Source organism: Vulpes lagopus, chromosome 7 (genome assembly GCF_018345385.1).
Source record: "Vulpes lagopus strain Blue_001 chromosome 7, ASM1834538v1, whole genome shotgun sequence".
NCBI classification, from domain to species: Eukaryota; Metazoa; Chordata; class Mammalia; order Carnivora; family Canidae; genus Vulpes; species Vulpes lagopus.
Genome location: NC_054830.1, coordinates 34,157,569 through 34,171,422, shown reverse-complemented (window position 1 = coordinate 34,171,422; position 13,854 = coordinate 34,157,569). Strand labels below are relative to the sequence as shown.

The window sequence follows — 13,854 nt, the reverse complement described above, 5'->3', positions numbered from 1 at the left end:
AGTGATACCAAGAGCTCTTGCTTTGTATCGGAGTAATAACTGTAATGTACCAAATCACTCACATTGTTCTGATCTTGATAAGCTAATGCGCTCTCAATATTTGTAGGCATTTAGAAAGGAGAATGATATAATGGTGTGTTTAGAACAAATTAAATACAGATTCTTTGTAGCCTCTGTGGGAGTATGCATGATTTGACCAAGTTAGCAGCCTCAAAAGCGACGATTAACACATTTCAAATTGTTTTAAGATCGTATATAAACCATTTTTATTGTAGTTGCCCCAGACTCAATTAAATTAGTCACAGTTCAGAGGCTTGCCTGGGGAAATCAAAGGTCAGAAAAAGTGAAGTATATTTTACCTTGAGAATTTCTGCTGTGTTCAGGAGGTCTGCTTTTTTTTTTTTTCTTTCTAACCTGAGGAAAGTAATTTCATGTAATTAAGCATAAAAGCAAAAGAAGTACAATTAGTCAATAAAACTCAGCTCTGAAAAACAAGAATTGCAGTGTTAAAACTCTGTCTTCTTACAAAAAAAAAAAAAAAGCTCCTAAGATGTTAGCACATTTTGGTTCTAGTTTTTTAATGATCAGGTTGCTAGTGAACATTTCTTATATTACATTGAAGAATGAACAGAGGGATAAGAATATTATTTTGGTGCTCTCATTTATTCATTTGTTTTCTGAGTTTATCCACATAACCTATAAACATGCTTGGTTGCACCGAGTGTAAAAAAGTATGGAGCCCTATTGAAGTAGGGACCCCTGTGGTTCTACCCCAGAGGGATGCTACATTCAAAGGAGCATATTCTCAGCAAGTGAAAAATTAAACGAATTCCATTTTTTACCCAGGTCTCTTAAAAGATTTTAAAAAGAATGTAATTCACAGACTCAAGCAAATTCTTGTAGCCTTCTTCTCTCTTTCTGGGTTCTTTTGAGTTCTGTATTTTTCCAGAACCCAAAGTTCCCTCATCTACTACTAGCCCAAATTAATGAATTATGTAAACTCTCCCCTTTTATCTGTTTCCCAGACTGATTTAATTTCTCAACAAACCTGTCTTCGTATTCCCAGGGGGTTGTTGTTGTTGTTGTTGTTGTGTTGGGTGTTCTTTGTATGCATATTTCCTGATTTACCCTAAAAGTCTATGAATTTACCTGGTTGAACATAGTTCCAGGCAGGACAGATTGACCTTGTAGTGACAGGGTTCTCTTTGCCATTATGGGGGAGGGAAATAGTTCAGGCACCCTTTCATGTTGCTAAATTTATCCTGTCTTGTGTGCCATTTACATTTCCCAGTGAATGGTGCTGGACTTGCCATGGCTACTTGTGACATCATCCTCCTGAAAGGTGGAAAGCCAGCCAACTTCTTGGATCTTGGTGGTGGTGTAAAGGAAGCTCAAGTCTATCAAGCTTTCAAACTGCTCACAGCTGATCCTAAGGTAACCTCTGTCTTTGCAGGGAGATTGCATAATGTTCTAATTTTTCACCATTAAGAATTGCCTTTTTCCTTCTGTTAAGGGGAAATAAGCCAACACATTTATTTTGCAGCCACAGATGCAAATCCTGCTTTATATCTGCTTGGAGTATACATTGATTTACTCTTTTCAGCTGAAAGGCTGATAAGTGCCCCCAGGATTTTATTTCAGATGCTGTGCTTCCGAAGTCCTGGGAGATCTGAGGAAATAAAAAGAAGGGAGTGCACCAGACGGTGAAACACTGGTTGGCTTGAAACATGATTTGAGTAACCTACATTGAAGCGATTAGCTTACTTGACTTAGAGGACTCAGTCTCTGATTCCTTCCATATACATGCTATAAGTATTATCATACAGTTGGAGACAGAAGAAAATTGTAGGATTATAAAACTATGTATCAATAGAAAGAAATGACCCCATATTCTTCTGTATGTTTTTAATTTTCATCTGTGCCATAGTTCATAACGTGTGGTAGGCAGCATAGAATGTTGTTTCCTGAACCTCTTTTCTTCTTGTCTAAGGTATAGCTATCATACCCATGCTAGTGCGTAGCAGAGATTCAGTAAACATTTTTCAAGTTAAATACCCATATGCTTTGTTTCAGCTGTAGGGTACCCAGTTGTCTGTGACAACAGGTTTAGGTGAACGTTTATTACATGGAAAAGACTAACATGTTCTGGACATCTGATATATATCATTTAAGTCTCATAACAATTCTGTAAGGTGGTGTCTGTCTACAACATTTTGACTTTAAATTTTGAGAATCATGGGCAGCCTGGGTGGCTCAGCAGTTTAGCACCACCTTCAGCCCAGGGCCTGATCCTGGAGACCCGGGATCGAGTCCCACATCAGGCTCCCTGCATGGAGCCTGCTTCTCCTTCTGCCTGTGTCTCTGCCTCTCTTTTTCTGTGTGTCTCTAATGAATAAATAAATAAAATCTTAAAAAGAAAACCTTTGAGAATCATTATCTTGATACTGTTAGAGTATATGAGACATTCTTTTTTTTCTCCTTCGTTCTTAATATATCTGAAGACATGGGAAATGTGAACCATCACTAAGAAAATCATAAACGAAAATGACACCAGATTCTTTTTTTAAGGAAATGTGATCTGAACTTAATATGAAAGCTTCTCATTAATAAGTGGACCATCAATAGTCTTTTGGTTCACATATATAAAATTTTGTTTTGTAATAGTTGTATGTTTGTCTATTTTCATTGTGACTCAGATGGTTGCAAACCTTACACTTTTGTTCACTCTTGTCCATCTGATTCACAAAATAAATGGTGAGGTATTGTCAGCTGCTTATTTTTAGTTCTCCAGTGCTGTCTAGGAAGTCATCAAAATCGAAAGTCACCCAGCCATGAAGAAAGTGTTTGCAGTTGGTTTTTCTGTTTATATAAGTACTTTATTTTCACTACTTAAGTAGGAATATTATCAATGGCTTTCTAGCTATTAACTTAGTTATCCCTTATTTTCTTTTTTTAAAAATTTTTATTTATCTATTTTTGAGACAATGCATGCAAGAGTGGGGGAAGGGGCAGAGGGAGAAGGAGATGCAGACTCTATGATGAGCAAGGGAGTCCAATGTGGGCTTGATCCCATGACTTTTGGGTCATGACCTGGTCCATGGGCTGCTTATTATTAACAGGCTTGAGCCACACAGGTGCCCCTTCTTATTTTCTGAAGGAAGCATCATTTTCCTCCCAGAGAGTTTCCTATCAGTTAAAAATCTCTAAGTACCATGGACGTAACTAACACACAGCTCTTTAAACTGCTTGAACCACAAAGTATTCAGAGAACAGCGCGACTGTGATAAAAAACTAACTTTTAGTGTCTCCTGAAATTCAGTGCTAAGAATAATAGAGAGCTATCGAGGGAGTAAATCTACCAGGACAATCATTGCATTTTCTTTGGAATATCTTTTCTTAGTGGCTGATCTGGAATTTTAATTTTGTAAAAGTGCAGGAAGGGAAGGAAAAATCACTTGCAGAGCCGTTTTTTTTTTTTTTTTTTTTTTTTTTTTAACAGCCTCTTAAAATTTTTTGACTTTACCCTATGGAATATTTTCAAATGCTTGGAGTATTTAAACTTTTTTTGAGATTGCCTGTCATCTTGGGTAGAGAAAGATATGTGGGAGTTATTTTATTTTTCTTATGCTATATCAGGAAAATGAATGCATAGCTCATCTCACTGTAAATTTTCCAAATCTTGAAATTTCAAAGACGGATAAAAAGCATAGAAATGTAATGGGTATTTTCAATCCTGGCATTGTTTAACAGGTTTCAGAGAACAGAGCCTTAAAAATAGTATAGATGAGTTGATTTGATTTTGCAAGAAAACTGATTGTAGTTCTGGCAGTAATTATTTCAAGTAGAACCCCATTCAGCTGCCCAGAAGCAGAGAATCCCAAAAACCCAAAGCTAATTATTACAAAGGTATTGATTTTCTTGTTAGATGTAAGGATTAGTGAGTTGAATACACTGAAACTCAAAATTGCAAAACTCCTGTTGTTGTTTAACTTGAATTAATTGATAGTAACAACCATTTGTTTGTCATATGTGTGAGCTAATTCTATTGATGAAGTAATAAATGTTATAAATGTCATCATTCAAGAACAATATTATTGGTTAACCTATATTTCTATACATACTGTCAGCCAGGGAGCTGAAACTTAAATTTATTTTCTTTGACTATTAGCCCAAATGCTGGTATTCACTGGTACCTAACACAAATGTCTTTATAACTGATGTGTTCCTTATTTGTTTATAATATATGTGAAACAGAGCTCCTCCACCAAACTGCCTAGAACAAGAATCTTTTCAAGATAGCTCACTTAGAAAACTGAATTCACATTAAATATTTTGTACTTCTCTTATTTTCTAGTTGGGCTGGAGACAAGAGAAAGGCAATGGAATTTGTTCTGGTGTAATAGATCTGATCTTTATCATTTTTTACATACAGAATTCTAAGCACTAGTATTCTTTAAGTCATAAGGAGTAAAAAATCACAAAAATAGGAAGTAGATGTAGGGTTTTTGTGGTAATCTCTAAAGAATTTAGACACACTTAAAGGAGTAGCCCTCCAAAGAATATGATCCTTAAGTTTTTGTTTCCCTGAATCATGCTTTGGCTTTTATTTCTTATTCTAAACTTAGAATTCTAAAGGTGTAGAAAATGAGTACAAACGACATCTGGAGTATGTAAAATATCCTACATAAATGAATAAAAGGACAAGACCATTGATAGCAATCGCAACAGTCACACCAACTTTGTTGGCCAAAGTTAAACAAATCTGTTGCTTCTGGAGGCCTGATTTCGAAAATCAGTTGTGTGGGAATATCATTTGTGAAGTCACCGCACCTGATGTGTCTGTGCTTCCTGGTTTGGATCCAACTTAGAGTCATATTTTGAAAGTGCTTCATTTTTAAATTTGTATTCCTTTAAATATTATCATTCTTTGATCTCAGTCTAATTAACATACAGCTTTTTCAAAGCTCTTTAAATATCCAGGAAGAAATGTGCTACATAAGAACCAAGTATTAGTTTAAAAAAAGGAAGGGGTTCTTAGTGGGGCTTTGGTACCAGACTGCCCAGATTCTAGTCACATTTTTACCACTTGCTGGTTGTGGGAGCTTGAGTATGTTATTTAACTTCTATATATCTCAGGTTCCTCTTTTATAAAATGAAATAATAATAGTACTTATTAACGCAAAGGGTTGCTTCATTTGTTGTTTTTAGTATTTGGAGTTTCACTTTCTTTAAATTTTTTCATTGAGATTTCATTGACATATAACATCATATAAGTTTAAGATATATAATGTGTTTGATATATCTATATGTTGCAGTATGATGACCAGTATAGCGTTAGCTTCCACTGTGTTCTGTAATTATAATTTCTTTTTTTGTGGTAAGACAATTTAATCAGAGAGTTGCTTATTATATTAATTGAGATACACATATACATTTCCCATTTTTTTTTAAAGATCTTATTTATTCATGAGAGACACAGAGAGAGAGAGAGAAAGAGACAGTCAGAGAGACCGGCAGAGGGAGAAGCAGGCTCCATGCAGGGAGCCTGACGTGGGACTTGATCCTGGGTCTCCAGGATCATGCCCTGGGCTGAAGGCAGGCGCTAAACTGCTAAGCCACCCAGGCTGCCCCATTTCCCATTTAAAGGAGGAATAATTTTATATGATAGTATCATTTAAAATTCTTAATAAATTTTTATTGAAGTATGAAAATATAGAATAGTATGTAAATAAAAAGTATATAGCTTGATGAGTTACCACAAAGTGAACATAGCCCTGTACGTGGCAGCCAGGTCACAAAATAGAACATGGATTAAATGTTTGTGTTACCCCAAAATTGATACGTTGATATCCTAACCCCCAATGTGATGGTATAGGAGGTAGGGCCTTTGGGAGATAATTACGTCATAAGGGTGGAGCCTCATGAATGGGATTAAAACCCAAAGAGCTCCCTCACCCCTTCCTCCATGTGAGGATAGATCTAGATGATGGCCATTTCTGTACCAGGAAGTGGGCTCTCATGAGACACTGAATTTGCCAGTGCCTTCATCTTGGACTTCTCACCTCTAGAATTGTGAAAAGTAAATGTTTGCTGTTGTACCACTCAGTCTATGATAATTTGTTATAGCAGCCTGAACAGACTAAGGCAACCAGCATCTTAGAGACCAGTAGTTCACCCCTGCCCCATGCTTCTCCTTCTCTGCTTACTCCCCAAGGGTAACACAGCTATCCCAACTTCTAATGTCTTAGATTTGATTCACCATAATATAAATAGGATCATACAGTGTGCACTCTTTTGTGTTTGCTGTCTTTCACTTAACCTTTATTTGTAAGATTCACCCATGTTTTATGTAGCAGTGGTTTCCACTTTCTTGTTGCTATATGGTATTCTATCTCTGCCAGAACTTTATCCTTTTCTGTTGATAGACATTTGTGTTACTCAGTTTTGGCTATTACATTGCTATGAACGTGTTCTCATACATGACCTTTGGAGCACATTTTTGTGGGTTATATTCTTGGACCTAGGATTTCTGGGTCATAATGTACACACGTATTCAGCTTGAATGGATACTACCAAGCAGCTCTCTAGGTGTGCCAGTTTACAGTCTGGTGTACACCAGAGTTGTTGGGCATTCCAGTCTCTCCACATCCTTACCAACACTCGGTGCAGTCAAGCCTTTCCAGTTTTAATCATTCTGATAGATACATGGTGTATTCAATGTGGCTTAGCGCCTTTCTCTCATGGCTGATGAGGTTGAACACCTTTTTATATATTTATTAGGTGTTAGGATATACTCTTTAAACTTCTGTCTGTAAAGTAGACATGAAAATGATACCCCAAAGCATTGCTTTAAATAGCAAAGAGATCATATATGTGTCAATACTTGGCAGGTGTTTCTAAAGTACAGTGAAAACTTTAATTTGTATTGTTTTTTGAATGTTCAATTTCATTATCATTCTAAGGCTTAAATTTATAATTACTGAAACAGGAGGGAGGAAATGGTCATGTATAGGATGGGAGGTTCATTGACATCAGTGTTACTGCATGTCTTCTTTTCAAGTGGATAAAGTGTGTAAGCCAGCAATTCAGTAGCTTACAGTAATTCTCTGTTCAGACAACCAAGAAAACACAACTTAATCGAGGAAGGATTAAATTCATGTGTGCAAGAACTGCAGAATATCCTTTGGTATAAGTTTGAGAAGAGTCCAACTATTTTGGCTCTGTGGTGTGAGCTTGAAAAGTCTTTCGAATTTGAGTCTGCAATAGTAAAACTGGATGCCACATTTTCAGTAGCAAATGCCTTTCAGCATGCAAATGCCTCAGTTTTAATAAATATGCTTTGGGATTAATATGTGCTCAATGCCTCACACACATATTGTTGATCATCATACATTTATAATATATTTTTAAAAACACAGTATGTTCTTTCTCACTTATTTACATGTTTATATCAGAGGCTTGAACCAAAACTCATTTTATTACAGACCACATATATTTGCTGAAATACCTTATCTGTGAGGGAATATTTATTTTGGGGAGTACTTGTAGGGATTGATTTTCAAATATAATGCCCAATCCTTTAAACAACATGAACATTACTATCCCATCCCTGTTCTTACATGCCTCTTTGAAAACAAATTTTATGTTTGCATGGAGTTGGAAGAAGTAAAAGTCCAGGCAGCCGTTCTTTGTGGTGACAGGCTACCTAACAGTCTATTTGAGAAAAATAAGAATAATTTTGTGCTTATGGATTGGTAACCTATGGCCTGGTTTCACGTAGAGTAACAATGTATGTAAGCTGGAGAAGGGAAAGCCAGCTGCCCCCACTCATTGCTCTTCCTCTCCTCAAACTGCTTTTCCTCTTGTCTTGCACTTTTTCTCCGATGTCCAGATGATCCAAATTTCCATACATATCTGGCTGTCCTTGTCCAACACACGCTCATTCCATTTTACCTGCCAGCACTTCCCAATAAGAGCTGGGTCCCGAAAAGGCAGTTGGTTCTGATAGCGACTGCATTTTTCATGCATCCTTAATGAAACACTCTTAATCTATTTTCACACTCCTTGCTGACACATTCTCAGAAATTAAAAAAAAAAAAAAGGTTTTTACTCATTTCTTTGCTTCTCAAAATTTAGATTTGAATGTACTTTGTTTTGTTTCATAGTAAGTAATTTGAAGAATTTTAACAGACTTGGGGATATTTTAGTAAATTTTATCATTAGTCCTAACATGCTCAGTAATTGATTATGAATCCTGCATGGAGAAGCCTTTGTAGACGTTAAAGAAAAATGAACCACTGATAAAAGTATAATGTCATATAAATTGGAAATAATAGTGATTAGAAGAGTTAGGATTTTTTTTCTCTCTCTCTCAGTGTTATTGCACTGAGAAAAGATGTGGTTCAATTCAACAATTAGAAAATAGTGCATTTTCTAAAGGGTGACCAGATAATGGCCAGGATTAATGTCATGTATCTCTGAGTCTTAGGAATTATCTTATAATGGTAGAGTGATAAAGCATCTAGAAGTTTTACTAGTATTATTTTTGAGGTATTGTTTTGAATGCCTGGTAGGGGAATCACTAGATGTGGGGAGTAAGCTTAGGAAAATAATCAGGAGAACAAGATGAAGACCTTTGAACAGAGAAGGGTTCTGATTCTTCTAGTCTACAGGGGTGAGCTGTAGAGCTGATGAGCTCAGCCCCACTGCATTCAGGAGATGAAGACATCGTGAATTCTCTTTCTTCCTTCTTCTACACTACCCTCCACCCACTGCAAGAGAATTAGGGAGTTAGGAATGATTGTCTTGTTTTTTGTAAATGAACAACATGTCCATATGGGCTTGCTGAAGAAATCGGCTTGACTCATCGTGGCTTGCAAAATAAATAGTGTTTTGTCTTCTTTTAGGGTGTTTTATTAAATAGCATCCCCTTTCTTCCTAATTATTAAATTAGGGAAAACAGAAAATATAGAAAAGTACCAAAATAAGTCAAGTTACATTTACATATACTGTTTTAAATAAACACATAGTGTAGTATTTTTGACTAGTATCAATATGATTGACACAATTAGATAGTCTACTTTCCCCTGCTTTTATATACCTTTTTTCCTGTCCTTGTACACTCCTCTACAGTATCTTCAGGAACTGAATAGTATTCACTTGTATGAATATATAAATTTACTTAACCAGTCCTTTGTTATTTGGTATTCAGGGTGCTTCTAACTTAAAATAATGCTGCTATGAACCTCATTGTGTTCTTAACTTTACATACTATTCAGATTATTTATATACAATGAATTCCTAGATGTATGAGGGTGAATATGTATGCAGATTTTAAGATTTTCACTCTTTTGCCAATTTATCACAACACTAGGTAGAAGGAATGTAGAAGACTATCATCAATAAGAAGAGTGCCTGTTTTGCTGTTTAAAATGGCCCCATATGTAGTGCTACAGTGCTGTTTGATTTTCCTAGGTCATGCCTGGTGTGATACACCTCACAGAGAAAATATATATGAGATCATCTTTGTTCACGTGTGAGTTTGAGTGCTATTGGCCGTAAATTCAATACTAATGAATTAACAGTATATATTAAATTAGGTATCCTTAAGCAGAAACACACAGAAAACAAGGTTATGTATTGATCTTTTGAGAAAATGTTATAACCAGAGGCTTGCAGGAACCTAACCCTGCATTTCCTTGGGAGCAGTGGTTCAGTATTTGCTAACTCCATGTTCACTGTAAGGTTATAGACCATGACTACTGTGGATGATGAGAATTGCCTGAATAATGTTTTGGATAATTATGGATAGCTCTTCAGAGATTATATGAAAGACCTACTCCATTTTATCTTTCTAAGAAAGGACAGTCAGCAGCCCGTTAGCTTGAATGTAAAGTGAAAAAAATCTTTCTATTCATAATTTCCTTTTATATGCTTCCTAAGGGGAAGGATTTTGACTCTGAGAACCTTCAAAATGTGTCAGTAATGGCTTTTTAGACATACTGCCTTTATATATAAGGATTAAATGAATAAACCTTGAGAAAATTTTAACTTAATTTTCCACTTTTCAGATAAGAACTTGATCTCCTTACACATTTATGTTCACATTTATGTTCTTCACTTTGTGCTTTTTGAAAGTTTTCTTTACTTTTAAATGATTAGTTTTTCCACTTCTAGAAATTTGCATTTCCTACTAAAGTATGAGATTTTAAAAAATTATCCCTAACTTTGTTACCATAACACAACCACTACTATAATTTTGTTAAATTTCCTTCCAAAAATTATCTATACTTATCTTCTTTAGGAAGTTATAATTAGAATGTCCTTCCTTTCCATGGCCTTTTTATAAAAATCTGGTGTTACATGATACATATCTTCCAGTGTTGTTAGCTGATCTCCCTGACCATCAGTTCTACCAGCATGTTAATAATGGGCAGAGTTTTAAAGGCATCTTGTTATTTAGAGGGTTATTTAAAGAAACTCGGCATTTAAAATCTCTTTCAGAAAAATGTGTGAACTTTGTAAGTCTGGTTTACTGAAGCAGAGTACAATATAGTCAACAAATAAATGTAATAGTAACAAGTATGAAAAACTTTGTAGCACAAAACAGACTTTCACAGCAATAGAAAAAGAAAATCATCATATTCCAAGGCCAAGCTAGACACCCCTTTGTGTCTTATGCATTTACTACCTCAATGGGCTACTGATCTGACTTTGTTTTAATTATCTCAGGATTAATGGGTCATTCTTTAATATTTGACACAGTCATTCTGAATTGCCCAGATTCTGAAATACCTAAGAATTCCAAATGTGGCCTGATGTCCCTTCCTGACAGCTCAGTTCAAGGTCTTCTTGATATGCTCCTAATATATGTGGTTCAATTAGAGGACACCGAGTCCAGAACAAGACTTGCCAGAAGTAGGAGAATAAACTCACCTTTATTTTTCCTTGCTCTTTCTTGCTAACATTCTTCCTAAGAATCCATTGATTTCTCTATGCATCTTCTTTCTTTGTAAAGAGCAAGACACTCCAGGCAAAATTGTAAAATAGGTGTCTTGTTAATCTCTAGCCATCAGATGCCACCTCGGTGATAATTTGTCCCTATCTCCCTCTTCCTTTCTACAGGGTATTTACAATTGATAGTCCTCGCCACTTAATCATTGTGCATTTCTCTTCTTAAATCCTATAAAACTGCCTAGAAATGTTATTTCTTCCCCCCTCACTTATTACTGCTTTTTCATTAAACTTTTCATTTGTTCCATATTCTTTAAAAATAGCTTAAAGTATAGCTTTTCCTTGAGTTTTTTTTTTCCAGTCCCTGGTTTTGTTTTGTTCAGTTATTATTATACACTTCATTCTTTCTAGCCACTCTAATCGTTCAAGGGACTTAGTGGGTTCTCCAAAAATGTCTTTTTAGAGCAAATTCATATTGACATCTCTTTATTTCCATGTAAATCATATAGCTAAATATTCTCAGCCACGAAGAAAAGCATAACAAGTTAATGATTTGTCCTTGTGAAACAATTTCCCAAGCTAGATGCCAGTGCCATGTGTCTGGCAAGACTTCAATGGCATGGGGCAGCCTGGTAGGGACCATTGTCTAGAACTGGACTTATCCCCTAGGGTCAGAGAAGCAATGGATGAAAGGTCCTCTCTGCAGATGCTGGAGTGAGGTCCTGTCCAGCAGCCAGACACAGGCAGCAGCAGGTAATATCTCTACAGGGAGAAGTGTGAGTGGGCAGGGGCTCTTACCCAAAAGTAGCTTGCTAACAGAAGATAGCAAGAGTACAAACACAGGGAAGCAATTCTTAATAGCCTTTAGGGAATTTTATAGGTAGCCAGTACCATAGTCTCCAGGCTGTAGTGCAGAGGCCAGGCTGCACTCATGCAAAACATCCTATAGCAGAAGCTTGGTTCTAGGGAGACTGGAGTCAGGAAATTAAAGCAGGAACTCAGCCATACTATAAGTCAGTGTGTCAGCCATAAGTTTGACAAAGCTCATCCCACAGTAAGAATTGACTTTATGGAGGAAGGGGGTTCCCCCCAGCTTGTTAAGGTCAACTCCTCAAACCCCTTTACAAGATCAGGACTAGTTCTCCAGACCACAGAATGACTAAACTGGCCAGAAACCCATTCAGTGACATCTGCCAAATGATAATATATCATGTTCTACATGCCAGGCATTCATCTAGATGCTGAGTCATAGAGCAAGTGAGTGAAATCAAGTCTTGTTCTCTTGGAGCTTCCATTTCAGAGGAAGAGAAGATAGACAGTTAAATCAGTGAGTAAATAAATATATAATATCAAACAAGTAATATACTGGGTAGCGATACTTACGAGGTTAAAAAATAAAATTGAAAAGGGGACCTGAGAATGCCAGAAATTTGTTATTTTTGATAGGTTTGTCCAAGAAGACCTCTCTGAAATGTTTACCCTGGAGAAAGTCATGTCAGGAATGTTGGATGTGGAGTCTGGGTTTGTAGGCAATGACATGAATGCTCCCAGGGAGGGGATTAGTCCAACATCTGTACCCACTGGAGCTGCCCTTCTCTCCTTTGTGTTTACTACTCATTACTTCTTTACCAAAGTGCTCTAAGCCATGTCATTTGTTTTATTATAGACTTAAAAAAAAAAAACAAATTTTGCCCACTTGAATAGTTTATGGCTTAACTTTAATTTGGGTGACAACTGTCTTACAATTAGAGGTCCTTTGTGAGTATCAATGGATATTTTATCTCTGTATCCAGGACCCTCTCCTGGGGATGCTCTGTTTTCACCTTTGAGGTCTTATGAAATGGAGCACTTTGAACATACATATTAGTTAGCATTCCCAAGGGGCAGCTGGCTCAAATCCAAGTTAATTATTTTTCTTCCAGCTTATCTGTGAGTTCTTTCATTAATCGTTATCTGTAAGCATTCTGGACACATCCCTTTTTCTCAATTAGAACTCCAGTAGAATATTTTTGAGCAAACATTTAGGTGTCTGCTTTAATTCTCAGAGGCCTTCAGATCGTAAATAGTGAACAGAAAATCCATTTGGAGCTTTAACCCTTGACCTTCTAGATTTCACTTGCTTGTTAATCCCAAGTAGTACATTATTCTGAGTTAGAGATATAAGTGATGAAGAACCTTTAGTGTGTCATTGTAATCCAAGAATGTGGAATTTAGGTAGCAGGTATGAGGGGAAATGCCCAAATTTAGATATTTCTGATATCTTTCTGTGTTTTATGACCTGTGATTTGTGGTTACTTTTTATGAATGGATCTTCTTGTTCGTTAAATTGAACTACCAAATAGTTAATCCAGATGTGGACTCTGCTGACCAAATTCACAAACAGATGTGTTTGATAATCAAACAAGAAGAGTGAAAGCCACAAAAGTGAATAAAAGAGAAATATGCAAAGAGAACCTTTACTGAAAGAATAAATTCTAATGATTCTATTTTTCTATACAAATAAAACCTTTTTTTTTTGTTTAAAGATTTTACTTTTATTTATTAATGAGAGACACACACACAGAGAGAGAGAGAGAGAGAGAGAGAGGCAGAGATATAAGCAGAGGAAGAAGCAGACTCCCTGCGGGGAGCCTGATGCAGGACTCAATCCCAGGACCCTGGGATCATGCCTTGAGCTGAAGGCAGACCCTCAGTCACTGAGCCACCCAGGTGCCCCTATACAAATACAACCTTAAAATCACCACCTACTGTAAGTTGCGCCAATGCATTAAACAGTGCAAAACATCTTAGGCAAGACAAGAGGACAGAAATTAGAGCCTCACCATCATCCTTGTTTCTTTGCCTTAGTGGACACAGCTTCTTATTCCTCCATTCAGTGAGCAATCATTGACTGTTCCTTGA

At 36.4% G+C, this 13,854-nt stretch overlaps 1 protein-coding gene across 1 annotated transcript in view; it reads left to right on the top strand.

The window, feature by feature from the left end:
• SUCLG2 (succinate-CoA ligase GDP-forming subunit beta) overlaps nt 1-13,854 on the top strand; it is a 258,901-nt gene that overhangs the window by 155,414 nt on the left and 89,633 nt on the right. Inside the window, exon 9 of the mRNA XM_041764426.1 lies at nt 1,292-1,434. Within this exon, the coding sequence (XP_041620360.1) occupies nt 1,292-1,434 (143 nt within the window). The remainder of the gene's footprint in view (nt 1-1,291; nt 1,435-13,854) is intronic.